Source organism: Anabas testudineus, chromosome 21 (genome assembly GCF_900324465.2).
Source record: "Anabas testudineus chromosome 21, fAnaTes1.2, whole genome shotgun sequence".
NCBI lineage: Eukaryota > Metazoa > Chordata > Actinopteri > Anabantiformes > Anabantidae > Anabas > Anabas testudineus.
Window position 1 is genome coordinate 20,680,277 of NC_046629.1, and position 25,425 is coordinate 20,705,701.

General features: G+C 41.7%; 1 protein-coding gene across 1 annotated transcript in view; it reads left to right on the top strand.

Annotated features, from left to right (window-relative positions):
- Nucleotides 1-262: 262 nt before the first annotated feature.
- LOC113173854 (inactive dipeptidyl peptidase 10) overlaps nucleotides 263-25,425 on the top strand; it is a 158,968-nt gene continuing 133,805 nt past the window's right edge. The window contains exon 1 of the mRNA XM_026377447.1: nucleotides 263-437. Within this exon, the coding sequence (XP_026233232.1) occupies nucleotides 378-437 (60 nt within the window). The 5' untranslated portion in view covers nucleotides 263-377. The remainder of the gene's footprint in view (nucleotides 438-25,425) is intronic.

Below are 25,425 nucleotides of genomic sequence, written 5' to 3' on the forward strand. Positions count from 1 at the left end.
GTAACTGTCGGTGCGCCACGCTCCACGCATGAGCATGACGGGACTGGTGTGGGAATGTTGGCACAGACACGAACACGGTGTTACTGTCCCCTCGCCGCCTCATTCTGAAACTTGTGCTGCAGCTCCTGGTTATCAGTCATCGCGGGTCAGTGGTGCACATGCCTGCTTAGCGCGCTGGGCTGCACTGCGCGACGCACAAACAGTACAGTAGCTGTCAGACGCGGTTGCGCGCGTCAGTCGCACACGGAACAAAGACCGAAAACATTGATCATCCCACGTTGGAGGGTTGTACAGGGTTGGCTCGCGTCTCGCCTGCTTCTTTCCTCGACTGTCCTGTCTCACTTGGATAGGGGGGCTATTGTTGCCGGCGTCCCAACATGAACCAAACCGCCACCGTATCCCATCAAGTGAAATGCCAGTCCACGAAGGTCATCAAGGTAAGAATTCCAACCCGTTTTTTTCCATGGCTGTAGGGAACTTGGTGGTGTTTTATGTCACTCTGAATCGGCTGCAGCTCTTGTGACAGCTCTAAACTTCAGTGCGGGTTTGGTGAGCGGGTATGCGCATTGACGCACAGCACTTTTGGAGAGGTGGTCTGTGCATCTTTGCACGTGAACGTCCCCCGTTATGATGAAGTTACTGCGTGGAAACTGATTTTTGCCATTAAATCAAGCAGGTAATAGACAAGGCTGCGGTGGGGGGTTGAGTGAATGAGCTGCTAACGTCCACTGTGGGTAAAATCTGGTTTGGACCAAGAGTCACACACTGGTGCAGTGGCAGAGATTTCATTCATATCACGTCGTTGCTCCTTGCTATTATATTTTGTGTATAAGAATTTTCCAGCAAAGCAGCGACTTGCCTCTGCCTCTTACGCACTGCTTTACAACATCTCTGAATGTCTCATCCCAACACCTTTACAGATATTCTGTGATGCATCACTTGCTTAACTTTTGTCGTCCATAATTGCGGAAGATCATTCAACCTGTTGTTGTTGAATTAAGGCTGCAAGGAGTGTGTGTGTTTTTAAGATGATGGGAAACAGTGAGGGGCACAGGCAGAACAGTTCTCACCGTCCTTTTGTGTCTCCTCCGCGACCAAGAGGCGCCTCTGCGCGCCAGCATCCGCATTGTCTTCGTATTGTTCACCATAAAACCTGCGATAAAGGACTGTGACATTTGTTTTTTTGCAGCGTGCTCCTCATGCAGTGCGTGTGCGTGTGTGCGCGTGTTTTGTGTGTGTACAGGCGTCTCAGCGTGCGTGCGTGCGTGCGTGGATGTGACTCTACGGCGGTATCGATTTCGCCGCGGATCCTGCATCACTTTTCAGCCTCCAAGTCCCACCAGAGAAATTTAGCTTGGGGTAAATGTATCGACCCTGGTCCCTTCTGTCCAAAAAGCTCTGCGGCTTTGGAATTCAGAGTGTTGGAAATGAGTGGAGCTTAACTTGAACTGAAAGATGAGATGAATTATAAAACTGGATTGGTTGTGCTTCAGACTTCCACTGCCATCAGCTGCTCCCTCTCACTGACCCTTGTACTGAAGCCAGTTCATCATCTGTCATGAAGCTCATTGAAAAGACACTTGGAGGCTCATTTTCATCCAAGTCAAGCCTTCTACAGAGGCACAGTTTAGTCTGCTCATAACAATGCACTGGGCTGCGTTGACAGTGCGATCATACAACCCATTACACTGTATGATATGTTGCTCCTGCACAGCATGTCCATATTATGGATTTACCTGCCCCATTCCTGTTTTATTTCAGGAGGCTTCTTGTTTATGTGGCCATCATTTCTGACACTTCATGACACAGTAAGTCAGACGGTGCAGGAAGCATAATCCCTCAGCGTGTTATAAACAAGCCAAAATCTAAAGTAATCACATCCCTGAAGGTGAAAGGAAGGAATAATAGCTGTTTTATCATTCACAAAGACGTTTAGAAAACAGAGGCTCAAATGTCAAAACAGTAGGGAGTCATTTAATTATTTTCCACTGTTACAGTTTTTATGTATGTATTTCGATTCAAATGTGAAACTTTCACTTTTTCATGAGGTCCTATCTTATAACTTTAAATCCTGTAATTTGATTTAATATCACTGCAGCATCACATTCAAATCACCTGCAATAGGAAACTATGAGTTACCTGCTTCTGACTTACAGCACAGAACTCAACAAATGGTTATATATTGTGAGCAAATGCATGAACCCTGTGGCTGAGGCCCCACAGGGTTAGTAAATGCCTCCTCCACGACTCTTTGTTTTCTCCTTCAGATAAATTAGGCTGACCCATATCAGCTTAACTCTCTACCTACCTGTACCTTTACCTGTCCCTCTAACTACTGTTATCCCAGAGAACTAAAATGATGCTTTTGAGTGGATTGTTTTTGACTCTGACCATCTAGAGGAGTCACTGAGGACTTTCAGAGATTTTTTAAATGACTCTATGGAGTTAGCAACAGCTACGTACATGTACTGTTTTATGGGATTATCTGGAGAGTTAGCGCTGACAACTCGATTGTACTGTGTGTAATAACATGCAAGGCACAAGCTGAGCTAAAGGGCATTTATGGTATTTATGGAGTGAGAATCGATCAGCCCATCCCAGGTTTGACTTGAAGTACGCCGTCACAGTGGCACAGTGCACGGTCGCTTGGGACCAGTTGAAACCAACGAGGATCAATGAAGATAATTAGAAAAAGCAGCTAATTGGTTTTAGCAGCCGAGGAAAAGCAAACAGAGAAGGCTGAAAGGACAGGTATTCAGTGAACTACACTGAACACAAGACAATATGTTATTTGTACTTTATGTGATGTGCTTGAGTCTCGAAACACATTTCTAAATTGGAGGAGGAAGTAAGGAACTGAATCAGTGTTTCCCAGGTGCAATAGAGGAATCAGAAGAGTGATGGAGCTCGTATGATTTTAGTCTCCTCGGTACACATGGTGACAAATAGACACGTGGATAATTGTCTGAAAACAACAGAACCAACAGAAATCCTGAGAACTGTTTTATGATCTTTGCTTTCTTTAACAGAGATGATTAACAGAACCCGAGTTCCTCGAGAACATGCAGCCTCACATTCTTTTGCTCGTGTGCTGATGCTCTGACTTCCTTGCAGGATTGCCTGCTTATATGAAAAGACATTTTTTTGAACCTCTGTCTGCATGATATTGTTTTTTAAAAAATAAACTCCTTCAATTACAAGAGAATAAGTAATGGTTTTGGACTTTGTGTCATCTGCTGCAGGCTCAGAATGATGTACTTTGCCTTCAGCTCTTAGTGAATCTGCCTGAAAAATCACTGAAACAAATAAACAGGGATCACAGTCAGGATTAAATACTCCGAACCTCCTCTGCGTTGTACAAAAAATGGTAATCTCTCCTTGTCTGACCTCCGTTGTCTGGCGCCACGGTCTTAACGGCGCTCTGTTATCCTCTTAAATGGTCCTTCTTCATATCATGACTGTGTCCTTATGCCACTAACCAAGATAAGAAATCCAATTAGGACCAAGCAGCAGATTTTTCGTGGGTCTTAACTCCTGAGGTCTTGCTGAGTTTAACAAGGCTGGATGAAGCCCAAGGCTCGTGTCATCAGCGGTCCTTGGAAGTGTCAGGTCCACCCACATGCATATTGCAGCTATAAACTGGGACTGTCAGAGGAGCAGGGAGCTGTGTCAGTGCTCTTCTGCTAGTGTGCACATCGTGACGGGAGCACAAGGTCGGGTAAGAGAATGTGCTGTATTTCTCAAGCTGTGCTGTTACACTGTGGATTAGCGCTGACTTACACAGTAGGGATATCGACAGAAAGTTTGGACAAGAGTGACAGTGATTTATGCGAGTGCAAAGGACTGAGCCTCTTTTTTTTTTTTTTTTTTTTTTTGAAATACCAATTTTAGGATCCTGATGATGACAAGATAAAGTACATCTGAGTGGGAGCATGCAGCTGTATCCGACACCCACTACCTTCAAGCCATTAATAGTCACATCACTTTTAAGGTTCTTGAGTGACACAAAGGCTGGAACTGAAAATTAAATTGACACGAAGTCTTTAAGCAGTTGCTCTCCCCCAGAAAAAAAAACACGCCTTCCTGAGTGCAGTTTCTGCAGCAGGGGCTAGGAGACATCAAATTCTGTGTAGTCTCCCAATTAAAAGTTGTGTACCCACAGACAGACACTTTCATAGACTGATCATTAGCTGTGTGTGTGTGTGAGGATGCTTCTGTTTTATAAGCTGCAGCCGTTCCAAACCTGCAGGCTCATCATCATTGCTTCAAGTCTGTTGCGAAGCTGTACTAGGAGATGCAAGGAGACTGCAGTTGTTTCAAAAGAATATGTATTCAAGGTTCTCCTGACCCTGCAAAACATCCTGCAATACAAATATTTTCTTCATAGTGTGATATGTAAAAGGCTTTGCTGTTTTGCAACACCTGACACGCCTACTTGAAGGGAAATGTGTTTCCATGACACATTTCTAAATTTAAGGAGTTCAGACCAACAGTGGAAAACAGGAAATAGTGTCATTCAGAAATGTCAGAAATAAGAAATCTATAGTGTCTGTTATAGCATATAATACAGTGAATGAGTGAACAAGGGAGTCAGTTCATTTACAGCTGCAGACAAGGCTTATTTTTCAAAGGTAACCATAACAGGTTAGACTTAGATCAACAACTTAGATCTCGCCTAATATTCATCAAGTTTTCCAGTGATAACTGTTACCACCTCTATGGTGACGCATTTCAAAAAGGGAGAGCTTCAAATTAACTAATTTGGCATACTTGCCATTTCAGTTTTCCGAGATGTGCACAAATGCAAATGTAATGAAATCAACTATAAAAAGGTGTTCATGTTGGAGCCAACAGTGTAAAACTGAGTCCATGTTAACAATTAAAATGTTCTGATAATAACAATGAGACATTTGATTGGAAATAGTGAAATTGATGTTATACAGCTGCAGTAGATGGCAGCTCTACTAAGGAGGTTTTAGTGTCTTATCCAAGGACACCTCGACTTTTGAACCACTGTGTATAGCGCTGATGAATGCTGGAACACTACGTAGTGTTACCTTCTTAAAGTACTATGCTTTTCAATGTTCAGAAAATCTTGCAGCAAAATCAGGAAAGAAATCCTAGAGGTACCTGACTTTTATCACAAACGTCCTTTACCGTAAAATAAAGAATTATATTAAGGCCCTAGACATCTGTACATCCACATGGGTTTAATGAAGTCCTAAGGTGTGAACTAGTACATTCTGACAGCATTTGCTTTTTTGCATTTATTTCTTAAGCCTAAGTCTCTTATATTCACATTAACTCATTGGTTCAATTTACATGAGCAAGATACAATCCCTCATCCTGGTTTAACAATAATTGATTCCAAATTGACTTCACTTATTTATTTTCATTATCCTCGCTAGATGCATTATTAATGATTTCCTGTGTATTACATTGGCCCAGTGGAGCAAAAATCCAGTGAATTGCCTGTCATGTAGCCCATGAAAAGTTCCTGTTCTCAAAATAGAGCTTTTTTTTTTATCAGTGGAGATATATTTGGAGTTTAAACATTGATGTGCTTTGATCTAGCTCAAAGAGCGCCGTACTTCAGATAAAGTACTCTGACAAGTTCTTATGTTGCAGCTGAACTGAAAGGCAGTCAGATTTTAAAGATAAGCAACGAGGACAATGCTGATGGAGACTGAGCTGCAATCCCACTCTGTCCTGGTTCGGGAAGAAGATCATCAGTGAGGTGGTTAAACCTGTTAATGCGAAACTTGACCATCTTTAAAGTTGTGCGCGTTCAGTCTGAAATGCTAAATCCCAGCAGGTGAGCCGTGAGCTCAACAGCTGAAATGATGCGGGCCAGATTACTGCTGGTTGCTCCATGTTGCATGATGTGTTTACACATTAAAAGACAGAAGACGATTGCATGATGAAGAGGGCTCATAAAGACCAGAGACAGAACACAGATAGAATCCATCGTGCGGATGAACAAAACACCGAATTCCAAAACATTTCATTTTCTTTTTATGTTTCACATTGCACGTACACAAACGGGCGCGCTCGGGTTTACTTTTCCTCCGAGGCCTCTCGTATCACTGACAGACAAGCGTTGTTTGCAGTCTCTCTGTCAGCACACACGCTGATAACTCTCATCTCCGTAACTCACCACCCTGGACGCTCGACGTCTCAGCCGGCAGGTCATTGAGCCTGTGAGGCGTTCCCTGTTCCCAAGATCTATAACACCAACAGCCTTAAAAAAAACTGCATGGGACTGGAACGCTGTGGGGGTGAACGATTGCCAGAATCAGTCTCATAAAAATGATTGCATTGCCTCTCGTGTTAGCGAGTCTATAAATTATAGCGCCATGCCAGCTGATCTCAATATATCCTCCCCCTTTGAGTATATCTCATCCCCAAGTCTCATCAATAAGGGTTAGAATGAACGCTTTCTCTTGAGAAGGCGTATTTGTATATGAAGTAACAAGATATAACCTGTAATTTGCTGTGCTACGCCTATTCTAGTATGACTCCACGGTGTGCTCGAGTCTTTACCGCTGCACAATGACGTCCTACTTAAAGATGTGAAGCAGTTACTTCTGATGACACAACAGAAGTTATTAGTCACTCAAAGATAGAGGCAAAAAGTAATAAGAACACGTGTGGCACAGTTTAGGCCAAAAGTGCAGCTGTAGGTGACATTTTCTAAAAGGAACTCAATGCACTTGATGATGAATGCCCCCAAAGTGGTTCTCCTTTCAAAACACAATCAGAAAGATTGATGAGCTCATTTACGTGCTGAGTTTGTCTGTTATTTTATATTGTGCGTGGCGTAGGAGATGATTCCATTTAGATGCCATTTAGAAAGTTCATTAAAACACGAAGTCACTTTTTTTTTGAGTACACTCAAGTGTTTATTTGTTACTGCTCTGAAGATTTGTATTTGTGCATCTGTCTGGTACAGTCTGTGAAAGTCTTGTCAGTGAGATTATGTCAGGAACAAATGAACTTTGGAGCCTGCTGAGCAGGGAAATGAATAGGTGTGAATGCATCATGAAATACTTGCAGGAGGCAAGTGCAAAATGAATGACAGTTTTTCTCATTTGTTTAAACCCCTCTGTCCACAGTGGGAGCACATTTTTCAAACATTTAACTCGCAGACTGGAAGAGAAGATGACTGGACACAACACATTCTGTTTGCAAAATGGTGTAATACTAGCACAAATTCAAAAACAGGCAGCAAAAGCAAACCTTTCCCTCAAGCAACAAGATTTGTGGCCAAACTAATTTAGCCTTTCAGTCAGTCACTACATTGCACTACACACAGCTTTTTAAGAGAAATGGCTTCAACCTTGTATCTGGCATGAGCCTGGGTCATTTGCCGATTTATATTACATAGTTTTATAATAAAAATAAAAATAAAAAAAGGCAAGTAAGTGTATAGTGAGCTTTTTTCACAAGGTGATTTCAGGAGCACTTCTTTTACATCACCTGTTGAAAGACTCATTCTTTTTACAGTATTTTTGAGCAGGCCCGTGCTTTTTCTTCCCTGCATTTTGACAAGAGAGGCCCAATGTTATAATAAAAATGGAAATGTTGAGAATAACATTGATATACTAGTTTGGAAATAAAGTAGAAATGAAAAGAACAAAGAAGGAAATGTTATAGAGATATAAAAGTCAAGATTGCAGTTAAACTATCAGCTTTAGTTCGTCTACAAAATGCCACACAGCGCATTAGAACAGTGTGTGGTAGTGACTGAATCTGTTCTTAAATCATCTTGATTTGTTATTTACACAGTTGCTGCACTTTTGCACATTTTTGAAGAACAGCTCTATGGGAAAATTACAGATTTCGCCAATGTATCCATTTGTGCATGTCTAGATGGATGTGTGCATGTAATCTAGATTTAATGAACAGTAGTAGTAGTTTTAAGAATGGTGGAATGCTGCATGTTAAAAAAAGCACAACTGCAAATGTTTAGCACAGAATTATTGGAAAAAGTAGCATGAAATCGCTAAAACCATAACCTTTTGGAAGATTTTATTCACATGCTATGTCCTAAATTTGGTGTAAGGTGTAGGAGGGGCGGTAGAAAAAAAAAAACGGTTTTGCACAAAACGGAGAATGGTATAAAGTCTGTGTAGGTGGAAACGAACGTGGTGGGTATTATATTTTTCTCTTTTGCAGCTTAGTTGTGAGTTAAAAAAAAAGACACAAAGTGTGAAATGACATTGGAGTTTAGGAGTTGTTACAATCAGAATTTTTCAGAGCATTGTCGCCAGCTGTGAGACAGGCAGGAAGTGAATGGGGCAGATGAGTAAGACATGCAAGGAATTGAACCAGGAGATGGTGGTGTTACGTGGTGGTGCACCCTTCCATTCAGGCGCCAGTGCACGCCAGAGATAGTAGTTTGACAGAGCACTCCACTGCCTATCTGTTTTCTATTCCACACACTCTTTTTTTCACTTTTTTACCCACAGTGCAACTCTGGGAGAGTCATGCCACAAGCTGTTTGAAACCTGTTTATCTTCAGAGGCAGCAACACCTATAGAATCAGCAAATTTCCCCTTTAAATCATTGAGCTTTCAGACACATCTCACCATCTCCATCCGCTCATGTGGTGTTACAAACGATAATAAGACATTTTTACAAAACAAATTGTACTTTATGACATCACATTATGATCAAACACTAGCTGCTTCAGTTACAGGTTCACATGTAGTAACAACATGTTGTAACCTGAGCTCTATGAGTGCAGGCCAGTGGCCAGACTTTCAACTAAAGTTCAGTGAAGTCTTTCAGGTGGTTTGAGCTATTCAGTCAATCATCAGAGTGACAGAACTAAAAACACAACCTGCCTGTGGAGGTAAAAGGTGAGGAGGCCAAACTGGACCGTGTCAGTTCCACAGCGGCTGATGAAAGACTTCTTGTCGGCTCCGTGGTCGTTTTTTTTTGCTCAACATCAGTGATGCTGCAGCGCTGCTGCTTGTTTTGGAGGGGATATAACGATGAGTGGAACAGCTGGCACACCGAATTTCCTGAAGCGAGGTCGCGCCCTTGCGAAGCTTCACGCCGAGATGTTGGAGTGATACCTGCAGCCTCAGTGCCGGATATTTCATGTTGACAAAATGGATTTCAGCGGGATTTGATGTTTTAGAGACAAGTGTGTCGCCTGCACTCTAACACCGTCGCAACAAATGCTCATATCTGTACTCCAGACTCTAGATTTGTCCATTTGAAAATATTCACCAAAAAAATTGCCTGACCCTGAGATTCTGTAGAAAATTTTTCATTTTTCAGTATTTATTCACTGAAATCTTTTATTCATAGGTCATTTTAATTTCTTCTTCGTTTTTTTCATGTTGACCACACAAAGAAAATGCACTACTATCCCAACACAGGCATTAATATTCTGCCAAATGCCTACCTATTCACAACAGGGGTTTGAATAGAGTCTTTGTTTCACCGTTTTGACGAAATAATATTAGAAGCAGAGGATGGAAATCATCTGCATCATGACTAGCATGCCAGATTTGTCTCAGAAAAACTAGCAATCCCCCTGAAAGTTTGAGCTTGAATGTTTTTATTCTAATTGGCAAAAAGGCAAATGCGTGTGGTGAGCTACTCTGACCTCTCTTTGGATGTCAGCTACTGTAAGCTACATGACGAGTGAAGACGGTCTCGATGAAAACACCCAGTGGTGAGCAGGTTCATTAGCACAGGTGTGCATTTTATTCTAGGTTTAAATGGGGGTGTTCAGGTCAGCTGTTGTTCTCATAATGAGTATGACCAACATAACCTGTTAATCACTCTCTCCAGCTAACACTATTGGCAGGTTCACAGTGGATTCTGGCAGCAGGGAGCATGTTGCAGAACACTACTTTTCTAATGAAGCCATATTTCTAACTGTAACAGAGTGGTTCATGTTGAAGTTGGAGGTAACGATACAGGACATGGTCTGTACGACTACTGAGCTGATTGAGGCAGAAGGAAGGTACATTTTTTGTGCTTGGTCCTGTGAACCAATCACAGTTGTTGCCACCTGTGCCACCTAGTTGTAGTTATAGTAGCGATCGTATAGGTCACTTCTAGTGGTTGTAATAGTTCCAACACAAGCAAAAGATTGAGTCAGAGACAGCTATAGACCAAGAAAGTCCACCTCAGGAGGAGGTCAGGGTGGATGAATGGAACAAAAACGGGAGTGACTGGATTTAAGAAACTTGCTGTTGTTGTTTTTTCATCCATAATCTTTCCACAACATTAACTACACCTTATAATAACAGCGACAGTGATTGTAACCATGTGTTTATGATTATTTCCATAATGACAAAGGTCTGGTATGCTATTTCAAGAGATACTCCTATGTATCTGCATTCATTAATAATCAGATGCTAAATAAATATGTGGCCCGTGTGAGAAAGGACACGGCACCAGAGTGGAGGAGGTTCAAGATACCAAACGTGGACCCTCCACCTGAGTCTCTAGAAGACAGACTACACAGATAAGTAAAATAAACTTTATTTAAAAAAATATATTAAGTAATTTATTTGCTTTAAAGTCTTTAAACTCTAAATTGAGATTCTCTGTGCTATTGATCTGTCCAACTTTTTAGGGAGCCTTTGGGACAGGCAGTGATGTCATCTCTGTATAATCATCTACTGCATACACTGTATGTGGAATATGTTCATGCTCTGACTGTAGCCAGACCACAACAGTCAAGCAGTGAACCATCTGTTTCACAGCTTGGCAGCAGTGCGTCCAGTGGTTCTCTGAACTGACTGATGTAATTCAGAAGTCAGTGTTTTTATAGTCTTTTTATTTTAGTTAAAAGCTAAGAAGCATGTAGCGTGTGTGTACTTCTATTCAACATCTCAGCTTTTAAACATTTTTATTTCTTTATTTTTCCTGGAAGCACTTTTGCACATACAGTCCGAGTGTGACTACTGCATTTCACACCTGCATCATTACCCCATCTGCCCTTTGCACGACACAAACATGTACCTTAACATGGTGAACATGCTAAAACAGTTTTTATAAGAGGAAGTGTCTGAGTAGGACATAATACATATATATATATATATATATATATATATATATATATTTATATATATATATCAATAGGAAGCTTAAAACCTCCTACCTTCATGTTTATATGGTGGCTTATGTTCTTTTCTAAGTGCTCCTTGGCCATATAAGAATGTACATTAATATTCCAACATTATGAGGAATCCTTCAATATGCAGCAGTGAATATGCAAATGCCATATCCTGTTCACGTAGCTTGGTAAGCGCTTTCCTTGATACACAAGCTTAGCAAGGTTACTGCACACTGTATCCCTTTCTGTTGTATTTCCTCTGCAGTGCAGCAAGTATGAGCTGGGAAGATGCATGTACACTTATCCTCACGTAAAGGATAAAGAGGGATTCAAACTTCAGTCATTATTAGTTGCTGACCAGCATAAAGTTAACACATCAAAGGGACTTTAAGGGAGAGTGTGCAGAGTAAGTTGAACCAGAGGAAAGAAAACATGGCATGTGATGACATGGCCAGCGAACAGCTTTCGAATGAAGTTTATAAAAGTTGAATTCAGAATGTCAGTGTGGGCCTAAGAGGCATATTTTATTTTTAGTTTGCCTTTATACCTTAAGCAGACTGGTTGTAAAATGTTCCATCAATCCACAGTATCTATCTACCTAAAGACAAGACTAAGGCAGTAACTTTTAAATGTCAGGCTTTCCCTTTAGGACACGTGGAAACACATCTATGACCCCCCCCTGCGATACACCAGAGATGATTCTCTAATCACTAATTGCCTGGGAACATTTTTAGAACTCCTGCAGAGATGGAAGTTGAAACACCTTTGAGGTGGCATGTCCAGCTTTTCACACGACTGGATTTAAATTCAAAGTGCAAATGCGAGCACAAGCTCCTGCCACCGGTGTGCGGGGTGTTCATCAAATCATTTTGAAATCCTGAATGCTCTGTGTATCTACAGTCGATTCTCAATAGACGTTTGTAGGAAGAAAACAGAATCAGCAGGTGACGTTAGAATGACTTCAGTCATGACCTATCACATGGACTTCCAAAGCACCTTTACAAGGCACCGGCTGCTAACTTCCCCTCAGCGGCAGACGATGCCTTTTATTCAGCTACATTTGTGTTTCTGAAAGCATTGAAAATCCTGCCTTTGCAAAGAAATGCGGCAGGGTTCGGTTGAATACGTCCACTAACTAAATGCAACTTGCACTCTTGCACTTTACGTCTGAACTAAAGCTGGAATTATGCTTTTGCATGGAAACATGTCGCCCTCTTTGCGAATGCATGTTACAAAGGGTCAGCACATGCGTCTCAAATCTCAAAGATTAATGATGACCTCTGCAATGAGCAAACATTGTAAACATTGTATGGGAAGAAGGAAAACACTGACTTTACCAGTACGTTTCCCTTCGTTTTCAGCATGGAACTGTTTTCCGCCAATGATGACCACCCATCACTTTCTAGATTGAATGATTGGTGCAGATGAAAATATCTAAGTGATTAACTGGTGACTGATTTCTTACCGGCTGCAGTGCACTCAGCTAATGAGGACAAATTACTTCAGTTGAGATGCAGAAAACACACATTTTGGCACATCTCTGAACATTTTTTTGTTCCTGCGTGTTTAATCTACAGTAGGAGGATCGGGATGATGCAAAAGATGATGAAAGATGTAAGATGACTGACACTGTTGCCTCAAGCTTACAATCTTTCAAATTCAAACGTGCAGCTTAAAAACTCTTCTTTTTTTTCATGTTATCTGCTTTTATGATGAGCTGAACTGAAATTGAGACAAAGTTACTGTATTTTACTTCCGTATTTATTTTCACTGAGAGTTTAGTGAGAGTTTGAGGAAACTCCTGACCTCTCACAGGCTGCTGGTCGGGGTAAAGCAGATATCCTGAAGCTGGTGTGGTTCTCTCCTGACTCTCTGGGGGGTGGTGGGGCTGTGTGGGATGGACTGTCTTTCTCTGCTCTGCTCTCGGCTTGAAAACAACAGATTTGATCTGTCGGCTGTACCCACCATCTGCTGAAAGGCTTGCTCTTTAAACAGAATATAAAACGAAGTGCGAGGAGGGCGGGGTGGTGGGGTGGCGGAGGCAGCACTGGCCATAACAATTGTTAGAACTGCACCTGGTTGAGGAGGCTTTCAGACAAAGAAATCTTTCAGCACCAAGGACTGCTCTCCCTTGCAGAGGACTTTTTAGACATTCTGCACAGCGAGTCGCAGCGAGTTGTTTTATTCTTTGTCCTTGCTCATCCGGCAGACAGGCAGGGTGTTGATTGGCACTGCACTTTGAGATTCAGTGAGTGAAAACCTGGCCAATTAACAGCAGGTTAGAAACACACATCACAGCCACACTGTAAGCGCGAAGTGAGAAGTTTCGTTTGCTTTAAGTTTCGATCCGTAACTCATAGAGACATGTTGGCACGTTTGGAACTAACAGCTTTTTTCTAAATGCTGAATTTGGGCATTTGTCCTTTAGCCACAGTTTGTGTGACAGACACGAGCTGGTGATAGATTAAACCTGTGACGCTGACTTCCTGCTTCACATTCTGTTCCTGTCATCATGTGGCAGCTTCAAAGCATTTATTCGAATCCCTTTCCCAGCTATTATACTTTTGTCTCAGTTCTGCTAACAAAACTGGTCTTTCACTGCTTCGAGGCATCAGAATGTAGAATACATTTAGAGCATCTAGCAGTCCCCTGCTGGATGTTCACTGAACAAAATATGCTGGACTGTGAAATGAATATACTCCTCATCGCCTTTTGCCGTGGCCCGCGGCTGCTGCAGAACTCTGGCGAGAGAGGAGATATTGCTTAAGTACAATACGTGCATTTGTATGTGGAAAGTGTGCTGATGTGCCTGAGGAGGAAGCCAAAGCTCATCCCAGTAACACACAGAGGGGAGGGGGAAGAGGTGTCAAAACATTAATGAACGGTTGTGTGCTCCTTCATTCTCCAGTGTGGCGACAGAGCAATAATAGGAGCAGTGCATAATGAGTCCCTGCAAGAAGCAAGCGTACGGGAACACGCTCGTGCACGCACTCATGAACACACAAAGGAAAGCTGCTTTTTGATGTTGGAAGGAGATCCACTGGCCTCTATTGGTGACCAGAGGAAGGGACTAAGCGCTGGAGACATGGATTCCATGGTTATTTTGTCCCTCAAATGTGTTAATAGGCTTTTGGTATTCCCAATCATTTACGCTGCTACTTTCAGCTTAACTTTGGTGTTATTATGTGTTATGAGTATTGATTTATCAATTTTGTAATTTTAAACTGCTTTGTCTGCAACATTTTGTGCAGCTGTCTTGTGTAATTCTCCTTGTTGAAAAAGGCTAAATGTATAGAAGCTGTGAGGAAGCTGCAACTGTGCAACGTATAGTCTGCAGGAGAAGTGACGGGCAGAGTAGAGATGCTCTCCCGTTAACAATTAGTGCCTCAGAAATCAGACGATGGAGGACTAAAAACACAAGATGGTAGTAATGCAACTCCAGTATGCCATAAAACCCAAAATCTACTTAATACACAGAAAAACATCTAAAGGTGGGGACAAAACATGAAGCTGTGATGTCGACGTCGATTCATGGACACTTAAAGCAATGGACACACCTGGAAGAAGTAAATCTCATCTCTCTAATTCCAGTTGTATGATGTGTGTGCTCAGAGTTGAACTAATGATGAATATTAGATGAAGTGCTGACAGTTTGACAGTTTGAGGGTTAAGTCCTAAAACCTTATGTTAAAGCACGTGTGCTGGCCACCAGGGCTGTTTGTGGCCTTTCTGGTGTCTTAGGCCAAACATCCACAGACTCCCCCCTGTGGGGATTAACCTTTGCCTTCGCATAGCTGAATAACTGCACAATCTAAGATCACACACAGGTTGAGCAGGAGTTTTAGGTCTTAGGTCTCACTTTAGAGTGAAGACACAGAACGCTATGAAGCTGCCAAAACGCAGACACTCACTCGTGTCTATTCCAGACTAGATAATCGCTTCCTTTCCACATTCTCACACAAGAAAATTCCTCAAAGAAGCAAGGCAGTTTATGGCTCAACAAGATTTAATGGCACTTCTAATCTGTGGCAGCAGCAAAACCTGACAGGTGATGTGATTTCCCGGGCCTTTGCTTTTTCTTCTAATCTGGCTTAATAGGATGTGAGGCTCCGGTTGTGTTTAATCTCAATGAGCAGACCACAATCCTTTAGCATGCTCGTAGCTTAACTTGATATGACGGGGTACTCAGCAAATTATTTACTTGGAAAGAGATTAGCGTGCGCGCTGAAAGGTGATGTAAGTTGAGCTGAGGATTGTTTTTGCCAGCGCACTGCTCCGGAATGTGTTTTTTTTTGGGGGGGGGGAGCTTAGCGGCTGACAGGGACACAACGGCAGCTCTTCATTGGTATTCTGGAGCTGCCGTGCCTGTCTTGCTGCACTATAGAATGCATAGACTTTGTGACAAAATTGATGAAGCATGCATTTTCATCACAGTGCCAGGGCAGGGCTCCGACAGTAGTGATGGAGGCATCAAGCAACACTGGGGGGGTGCGGAGGGGGTCTGCATGAGGACATAAGCAGTGCACGCACACACACACACACACTGGAGTTATGCAATGTGTGTTAGATAGATTGCAGTACATATGTGTCCATTTGCTTGTGTTTGTGTACCTCTATATCTCTCTGTAAACTGCATCTCTACGCACGGCAGCTTGTACGTACTGCCGACTGTTAAAAACAGGTTTAAATCTACTGCCACATGTCATTTGCCATTATTCATACTCATATATTTGCACACAGAATCGTATGGAGTCAAACAGAGTGGAAAGATTGTGCAGTGTTTTCAGCTTTGACTTTATTTTTGTTTTTTGCAACGTTGAATCATGGTTGATTTTTGCTGTTGGTGTTTCATCACACCACAGAAGCCAGCTGAAGAATCCAGCTGAGTTTACATCAGAGCCCCTGACTCGTTCTTTTCCTATAATCTTCTTTGTGGAGCTGCTACTTGTACTTATTCACCAGTAACTGGACTGTACATACAGCTGTATTTATACTACAATCCTTGAAAGATTTCCATAGAACTCATTGTGTGACTTCTAAAACTATTACTTGAGTTATTAACTATCGTAATATTTGCAATGATTTATTTCGTTTTTATATTTCTAATACATTTTACATGAATTTATCTTTGTAAATGTCTGTTTTCACTTTGATGTGAAAGAGTCATTTCCTGTTTTTATGCCTTCACAGTTGATTATTTTTTCATCTGTCTGTAACATTCTCATGAACCTCATGTCTCAACTTGAGGGAATTACATCAACATTGGCACTAATGACCGTGTACACAGAAGGATGAAATGATTAGAACATGAGTCTAGACAGACTTGAAAGTAAACTGCATATTAACTAGTTGATGGAGGCATAAAACTGCAAGGTGGTTTATTTATTCTTTTGTTGTTGTTAAATGAAACCGGCCCTGATTCAATGTTAAATGGAATTTATGTGAAAGTAAAAGCAGAGTGAACACGTTTTAATGGCACTGCCTCCTGACCTCCACTTTACTTTGTTCAAACAGCTTAGACACTCTCCTATTTTCACTCTAAGGCCACTCTTGTGTTTTAGCCTACGGTGTAAAAAAGAGTTTATCAAACTGTGAGGCTCAGCCCATCAAAATAATGAGCGATTGGCCGCACGTATCCTTCCACCGCAGCGCAACGGGAACATGTCTTCGCAGAAGTCATTTGTACCGACTAACTTTGAAAAACACAGATTGTGTTTCTCTTAGTGGAACTAAAAAGCCATGGTGTCAATTTAACCTTCAGTACGATGGGTGATGAACATGTAAGATGAATTGGCAGGTCATGAATCTGATTAGGTAGTCCGTCATTTAGTCTTCTAAGCTCTGAGACTAATGAAAAGCGCCTGTGGCATTTGTGTACACACCACTCAGCGTGTGAAGATAATCATTCTTTGAAAGCAATCTCCACGCTGTGTTGTCAGAAGCAAAGGAAGCATCTTTTGCATCGCTGAGTTCTTCTAGTGACCCTCTGTAGATCAGCAGAGCTGCTGCACATTTCACTCTGGGAAACGCACAGTGGGACTACTTTGGTGGAGAAATGATTGTGTAATGATTAAATGGCTGACTGCTGAGCTGGTTTCAGTAGTGGTGGCAAGCTGTGCCCTGTCTCCCACAACCCATAATTAAACCATCTGAAGAAGGGCAAGAATAGTGATTATTCATGGCTAGATTATGGCACATTCTGGAGGCTGCTGCAACACTTCCTTTATCTCGTCTCGTTTGCTTGTCCTCTTAAATAAGCCGCTGCTTTGATACATGCTCATTTAGCTTGTGAGGAACTTGGTCAAAAAAAAAAAACAAAAAAAAAAAATCCCGTCTCTGACAGCTCGTGGGTGGTGCTCAGGCCTCCAGCTGCATCCATCAGGCAGCTGCGGTTAGAATGTCTAGGAAAATATTTTAGATACAGAGCAAAGATTTTACTGTAGAACAAACCATCATCTTTGTTGCATCATTTATTCCTTTGAAAAGAAATGATTTCTTACTATTACTATGTTACTTCAGAATGTCTGCAGGAGAGTGCAGAAATCTGGGACTTTGATGGTGCTGATGCCACAAGTTCTGCTGGTCAACAAGCTGACTGACCTCCACGCACCAGTCCAGACACACACTGATATTAGCTTTAGTGACAAAAGGTAAAATGTGTCACACAGCGTCACACTGTGAAAATGAATCATCCGACCTTCTGATCATAAGGGCTTCGTCCAGACACATTTAAGACCTGTGCTTTGTGAAAAAAGGAGATGGACACTGGGGACTTGGTTTCATAGTTTACCTGATTGTGATTTAGTGCAGTCTCTGCAGCTGTCAAGGTGCCTCAGCTTACCATTTCCCAGCATTTGTATGGTGTGTGTTTTTGTGGCTCTTAAAGGGCGATTTCAGTCATTTTCAACTTGCTTCCTATGATTCTAGCAAAGAGCATACATGGATATAAATGCTATTAAACGTTCCTGTGCTTTCACTGTATTAAAATATCTCCCTGCTTCTGGCTGTGAACACCTTCAGATGGAAGCATCAGTTCAGTTTTCAGTAGCTCGTGCTATGGATGATGTAGTTTTGGTCAACCTGCAACCTCTGGTTTATTAATTAGAAGTTCCTCCACCTGTTTAATACGACCAGCTGATGTGGATTATGCATGTACGTTAATAGAACTTTTAGAAATGTTCTCTGTGATAGACCCAAGCTTGAACTGTGACCTACACCTGTACCCTGCCTTTATTCGACTGCATGCTGCGCTGGGCTTTGAGCTCCCAGAGCTCAAGGCAGAAAAGACTGTATATAAAGTGAATCCTGTTCCTAGAATCCCCAAAAATATGAAACACTTTAACTTGAACATTTTTTGAGTCTCAGGAGACTGTGTGTCCTACACAGAATTGTCAGGAAAGATAACACTTTCATTTTTCCCCCCCCTGGGCAATAAAGGGAGCTAAAATATTGGTGGGTAGATGGAAATCAGTGCAGAGTATAAAAAGATAAGCAACAATGTGGGTCAAGCATACACAGTATTGTATGTTTAAGTAAAATTCAGTCAATCTAATTGAAAATATATTTTACATATGATGGCAAATAGAAGGGGAAGCAAAGCCAATCTGGAGAAACACGCTGGTCACTGTGGGAGTTTCAGTGATTCATTGTCCTAAAAGAATATTACTCTCACATCTCACCTACTCATTCACACTCAGGCAATGCACCGCAAATAAACCTCACACTGTGGAACTTCAACTCCAACTCAGAGAGAAGTATTCTGTCACCCTCGCCGCCTGCAACTTTTGTGATTTATAGTTGCCACGGCGTTGACTTTATTTATTTATATTTTCCTCAAGATAGCTGATCGTAAACCCGAAAGGCGAGGGGAGAGCGAGGGGTACAGGGAAGCAGCTTGATAAATGGCCTGCGGGAAAAAATGGACACCTGATAGGCCATTCCAACGGGGGAGAGAGAGATGGATATTGGCCGGAAAAAAAAAAAGCCTCCCTCAGCTCAGATAACACCTCAATCTGTCTCTTAAAGGAGTGAGAAGAATGGAGCAGGTGTTTCGTAAAGGGCCACAAATGATTCTTTTCGGTATCTATCCACAATAAGTGTGCCTTCGTGTCTCCTTCTCTGCATGTCACTTCCATCTGCTGTCACTGCTGCTTGGGTCGGCAGTCAATACAGAAACCAGGCAGAGACAGATTAGCCGCCAATAACACGTTTTGCCCCGGATTCGCTGATTGCGCTCAGAAAATTTAATATAGGGAGCAGACAGAGGTGTTAACATGTGTCTTCAGCTGCTATAAACCATGAGCGGAGACAGAAAGTGGGAGAAAAGCCATTTTTGTGTCCTGTTTGAATAAAAGAAACGAGGAGCTAAATAGTTTTTTCGATTGCTTCATTCAAGCCGACCCTGCTGTCTGTCTGTAAACATCGTTTAGTTGTCTCTCATTCTGTGCACATGAACAGAACTGCTGCTGACAGCAACTGCACTATATAGAAACCTTTCCCTTGAATAGCATGCTCTGAATATCGGATCCTGCCTTTCATTCATGGGCTGCTGTGCAATTTCATCTTTGTATTACCTGACTTATTTTTGTCAACTGCACAAATAAGCAAAGGTGAAGCTAAGATTCCTGCACAATAAGCGAAGCTTCAGTGATGATGGGGGATAAAGGTGGAGTAAATACGGTATGCATCGGCTCGGGGGGAATGCTTTACTGCATATGTGCACAGCGGGAGCGTCTCCAGAGAGTAACAGTGTGTCACGACTCCAGGCTTCACTCATCTCTGGCTGCTTTGTTGCTGACTCCACGTTACAACGCAGTGGGGTGGTGTGGCATGCAAGCACCTTGCTGGTGCATTTGCTTCTGTTGGCCAGCAGAAGTCAGCATTGTTCTATATAAAGCATTAGAATGGCAAAGAGAGTAGCAACTACTGTACAAGCAGTGGAGTTTTAATGCTTGCTGTAAAGCTTTGAATCATCCTCAGGCAATGCAAGGGGGCAATATTCATAGTTACTACTACTGTTGCATTTGATGGATTGTTGGGTATTTAGGCAATGTTGTTCAAGCACAACTTCTGCTCTCTAATCTGTTATCTCCTAGGAATACATTTATATATTAATGACTATTATTGTTACCAAACCTTAGATACATGGCTCGTTAACTTCTTTAACATAATGTCAGTTCATTAAAAGGATATTTTTCACATGCAGTAGAGAATAGAAGGAGTAAACAGAGGTCAAGGGCACACTTTTTGAAAACAGAAGAGGAATGTGGAAGAAGACCAGATATGGTGCCACAGAGTGAGTTATTAAAGCGGAGGCGAGGGGGGCAGCTCTGTAGACAGCAGGAGAAGATCAAATCCAGAACAAGGAAAGATAACAGGAAACCTCTCTGTGTACTTTAGGGTCACACCTTGAGTGTGATTTTTTTGCTTCCAGGCCTACCTGTGGTCTGACACACAGTGGCATGTCTGCAGGTGTGTGCTCGTGCTGTCGGCGTGGAGAATTTATCATGAGCAGCCTGGGCTAACAAGAGGTCACGCAGAGACCCCTCCTCTTGGGGTCATCATTACTCCCACCAGTCGCTGCTGGAAAATCAATACCGAGTGCTGTGACACAGTAAGATGGAGGACTTTCTTGCTGTTTTTACACAATATAGGACACAGGAAGTGATTCAGCTCTGCAGAGATTGTTCGGCGTCAAGCTGTAGGTTAGTCTGATGAATGGAAATACTTATTTTCCCTTCTGGCGATTAAAGTGCAGGCATCTCTGCGCGCGGGTGTACACATGACCTCTTGGATTGCATCTCAAAGATGAAATGAAGATGATCCATCTTCATTTACAGCTCCTCATATCTGACGGCGCTGTTGTGTGTATTCAATTGATCCTGTTCATAATGTTATGAATTTCTATAAGGCCATCTCTCAGAACGAGTACCTATCTGCATTCCCCGTGCTCAGATCCGCCTCTCATCTTTCACATATCAGTATAATCAGCGAGCACATGCTGACATTCAGAGCCTCGACAGAAAAACAATGGGGACTCCTCAGCATACTAAATCACATGTAACGTGAATACAAAATAATGCTCCGAGGCTCTTGTGATGCAGGGATGTGCATAATTACACAACACAGGGTTCTCCTCTCGGAGGCGCTCCTTTTGTGCTTCCTTACGACATCACTGTTTTATCTTGTGAGCTTTAGCAAGCTGGCCTCACATAGTCCCAGTGATTTGTGTTTGATGAAGAGTCTAACGACTAAAATATATCTAATACATGTATGTAGGACTGTAAATACCACTATTTGTTCAGCAAGCTTTGACGCAGGTGGGGTTGGTTATTAACCACTCAGGCAAATTTGAATGATTAAAACTTCTGCAAGTAAAAATAGGTTGCTCTAAGCACTGAAGCCGCTTAGAGCAGCAGGCAATGTTGTAACATGGTTTCATCCACATTACGGAGACCCTTTGTCACTCCCTGTTCAAACATCCACTCACTCACTACTCCCTATGTAACCTGCACTAAGTAGTGAGCAGTACATTGAGATTTTGGACAAAATAGTGCCATCTGATTGTCTGCTGGTGGTTTGCATGAGGTTTGTTCCAGGATTCACTTCAGTTCAGTGGCTCCAGTCAGGCTTCCTTTCTATCCTGACCACAGAAATTAAGAAAACCTGTTACACGGTCTAACTCCACAACTCAACACTACTTAGTTCACAGACTAAAGAAAGCTATAGATATATATTTACAATAAAAGGAGAGTAATAGAAACTAAAAAAAAGCTCCAGGTGCATGTGCGTATCAGCAGAGTAAATGGTGTTTTTATAAAGTAGCTCCATATCGTTTCTACACTCTGCTGTTTCTTTCCATTTTGAGTGTGAAGATGCTTATGTTGCTGTGCTAATGGATAGTTCAGTGTTCAACCCTAGACTGGGCTCCATCATGAGATTAGAGCCTGTAGTGGTCATTAGGGCTAAACGGTTTAAACATTCAAACACTGCCAATCACACTGTGTACGGGGTTGAGCCTTATTGATTGATTCATCAAATATGTTTTACTGATGTAGCTTGGCAGGACACCAGTGCCAACATTTAGTGCTGAAACAAAGAGGTGATTGACCTGTGGGATGGTGTGTGTGTGTGTGTGTGTGTGTGTGCATGTGAAACAGAGGAAAGCTTTACTAGCCACTGTCCAGTGATTTCAGATCAATATGTAGTGCCTGCAGTGAAAGCTGAGCCACTGGACCAGTTAATTTCACTGAAAGAGCGAGAGATGATAGAAACAGAGGCATGCCGGAAGGAGTCTTTGTTTGTGTGCACGTGTGTGTTTGTGTCTAGATGAAATGAGGGTGCCACAGCTGTCTCTGGGACTCTTAACAGCACGGCTACCAGGACCACCTGGTCTTGTGTGTAGCTGGTTTTGAGATGATACAGACAATGAATAAAAAGTAGTTGTCATTGTGTTGTGAAACACGAGCAAGCAAGGGTTTAATTTGATCTTTAAATTCTCATTGTTTTGTATATTTAAATCTAAATATATAGGATAAAAATGACAAACAAACATGATTTAGAAAAACAAACAAAACAAAACAACAAATACAATAAACTCTCTCTTTTTATTACTTTCTTGGGGGTTTTTTTTACTTAACAGCAGGGTTTTACAAAAGGTTTATAATTAAGCATGAATGTATGTTTGCTCTTATACTTAGTGGGTCAGATTAGAGGGTGATGCACCTAATGTCTGCAAACCCTTTATGTAAAGCTGCCTCATCACATATATGTTTATTGATAGCCTGGTCATAGAAACAGATCATTACATCTACTTGAGAGGCGGAAGGTACAATATCCACCCATATAATATGCAGTTCTTCGGTAAAGGTTTGGAAAGGTATTGTAAGAAGAATTGCTTTGAGCTATCTCCACCAGCCTCCAGTAATGCATTTTCTTATCATAGATGCATTGGCTGTAATACACTATGCACATTGCAGCTTTCTGAGGTACCTGTACTGCTGCTTTTCTTTGCCCTGATAATAGTTTGTACTCCATGTGAATAGCCAAGCATTCCACTAATAGATTCTACATCGAAACCTTGGAGAAGTGCAGAATCAGTTGTCAATCATATAGAGGTGATTCATGTAAAAGAAAACTAAATGTTGATCGTTTTTCATCAACTCTAGATGTTTACTACAGGTTTCCAGTGTCTTAGACATGTAGTCAGAAAGAACTGGGGATTGAACCACCAATCCTATATAACCCCATATAATTAAATCTACTAAATAACCCCCTGTTTAGTAAGTCCCATGGTATGGTAGGTGACAAACAACGTTTCAGCCTCCAGTGAACTACAATGGCCCTGAGAATATAATGCCTAACCACAGAGAACCTTTCGAAACCTGCACTCTCTTCATTTAATCTTCTTGCTCCCTAACCTGATTCCCCTTCATCTTCTTTGCCGTGAGTGGCCTGGTGAATCAAATTCATAAGAGGTCGATGACAGAATGGGGCTTGTGGAACCGTTAAAAGGCTTCTGTGCTTTGCCAGTGTAGAGAGATTACTGCCTAGTTAAAACTGGACATCAAAGGAAGCCTGTAACAGCGAATTTATTAAAGTGGTGTTACTGGAGATGATTCAAGCTTGAGGGAAAGTTATGAGTGAAATCAGTTCTTTTTGTGTGACTACTGGTAAAAGCCTGATTTTAATGTACCTGAATGACTATTGCAAAAAGAAAGTGGGGCATATTACACATTATTATTGAATTGCAAACCTCATATCATATGTCTGCATCATATCCCTAATGTTAGTGTGAGCACATAAACATTAATGACAACAGTTTTGGGCTCTTTGAAAACTGACCTTGGAGCAAACATCACCAACCTTTATAACTTTTCAAGTCATTGTAGAAATCGGCACTTATTTATAGTAATTTTATACTTATTGAAAAATGCAAATGCTGTTGACAACATGTTCTGTGGGTTATCTAAAGTAACAGCATCACTGTTTTTAGCCCAAACAGCCCAAAATTAAGTGAGAAAACTGGGTTGGTGCTAACTTTTGTAATTTGTAGATGGCTTTTAACTTTGCATTTGAGTTTGCATCAAGGCAACCTCACGTAGTTTGTGTTGATTTGCAATGTCAGTTGTACATGTCAGGCATATGAGCATATGATGTCAAAAGTCAAAACAACTTTGCAGCAGCTTTGAATCACCACAATAGCCTTAAGTGTTGAAATAAATGTCTGTGACGATTCTCAGTCATTCAGATGAGGTTATCTGGAAGCACTCCTACCCTCAATAAATTGGGTCCTTAAGTGTGCACAGCCCCCCCATTGTCCCCCTAACAAGCAAATTGAGGTCAGATGTGAAGTGATGTTTGAAGTCCCCTGCTTACTTTTGTCAAAATGAAGAAGCTTCTTGGCTGAACAATGAAATGTTTACACCAAAAAGATGCAAGTCCAGTTGCCCTAACTCTGTGTCCAGATGTTGGAGATAAATCTGCAGGGGTTAACAGCAACTACGGGCCTCTACCAAACTGCCATTAATGTCCTGTTGCAGTTCAAACAATACCCAGTTTAAGTCTGCCTTCCCCCAGTCATGGACAAAGTGCACAAGAACGTATGAACAATGCTGCTGCCACTGCCTATGTAGATGTGTTGGTAAGTGTATCTGAGGCCAAGAATATGCTAATAAAGTGCTGGCTGTGGCTCAGGAGGCAGAGCAGTCATCTACCAATCATAGGATCGGTGGATCGATTCCTGCCTCCTTCTCATGTCAAAGTGCCTTAGGCAAGATACTGAACCCCAAGTTGCCCCCGGTGATTCAGGTCTGCCATCAGTTTGTGAGTGTGTGTGAATGAATGAACACAGTGTAAAAGTGCTTTGAGTACCTGTTACAGTAGGTAGAAAAGTGCTATACTGTAAGTGCAGAACATTTACCATTTAATGTTATGCTAACCTGTGTTTCCTGTGTTTAACCTGTGTTTCCTGTGTTTCCCATGATGCAATTTCCATGTTTGTTGAGACCCTGCCAGCTTGACAGTTCCAAGTTCTAGTGCAGCAATTTAGAATTTGTAGAAATAGGGTAGTCTTTTGAAAATATCTGAAATAACCCTAGTGACATTTTCTGGCTCATTTACTCTTATTTGAATAAGTCTATCTGATGACTAAATGTAAATGTAAGTTCTGCTCTGACCTTATACTGTTTTTATATGTTGACTAGTACTCCATGTGATGAGTACTTTTATATGTCAAATGATTGCAGTGCTTCTTTAATGCAAGATCTCTTTCCATGATTTTATTTTGTCCACCTCCTTTAATAACCGTTAAGTGCCATCACATCATTGCTAGCATGACA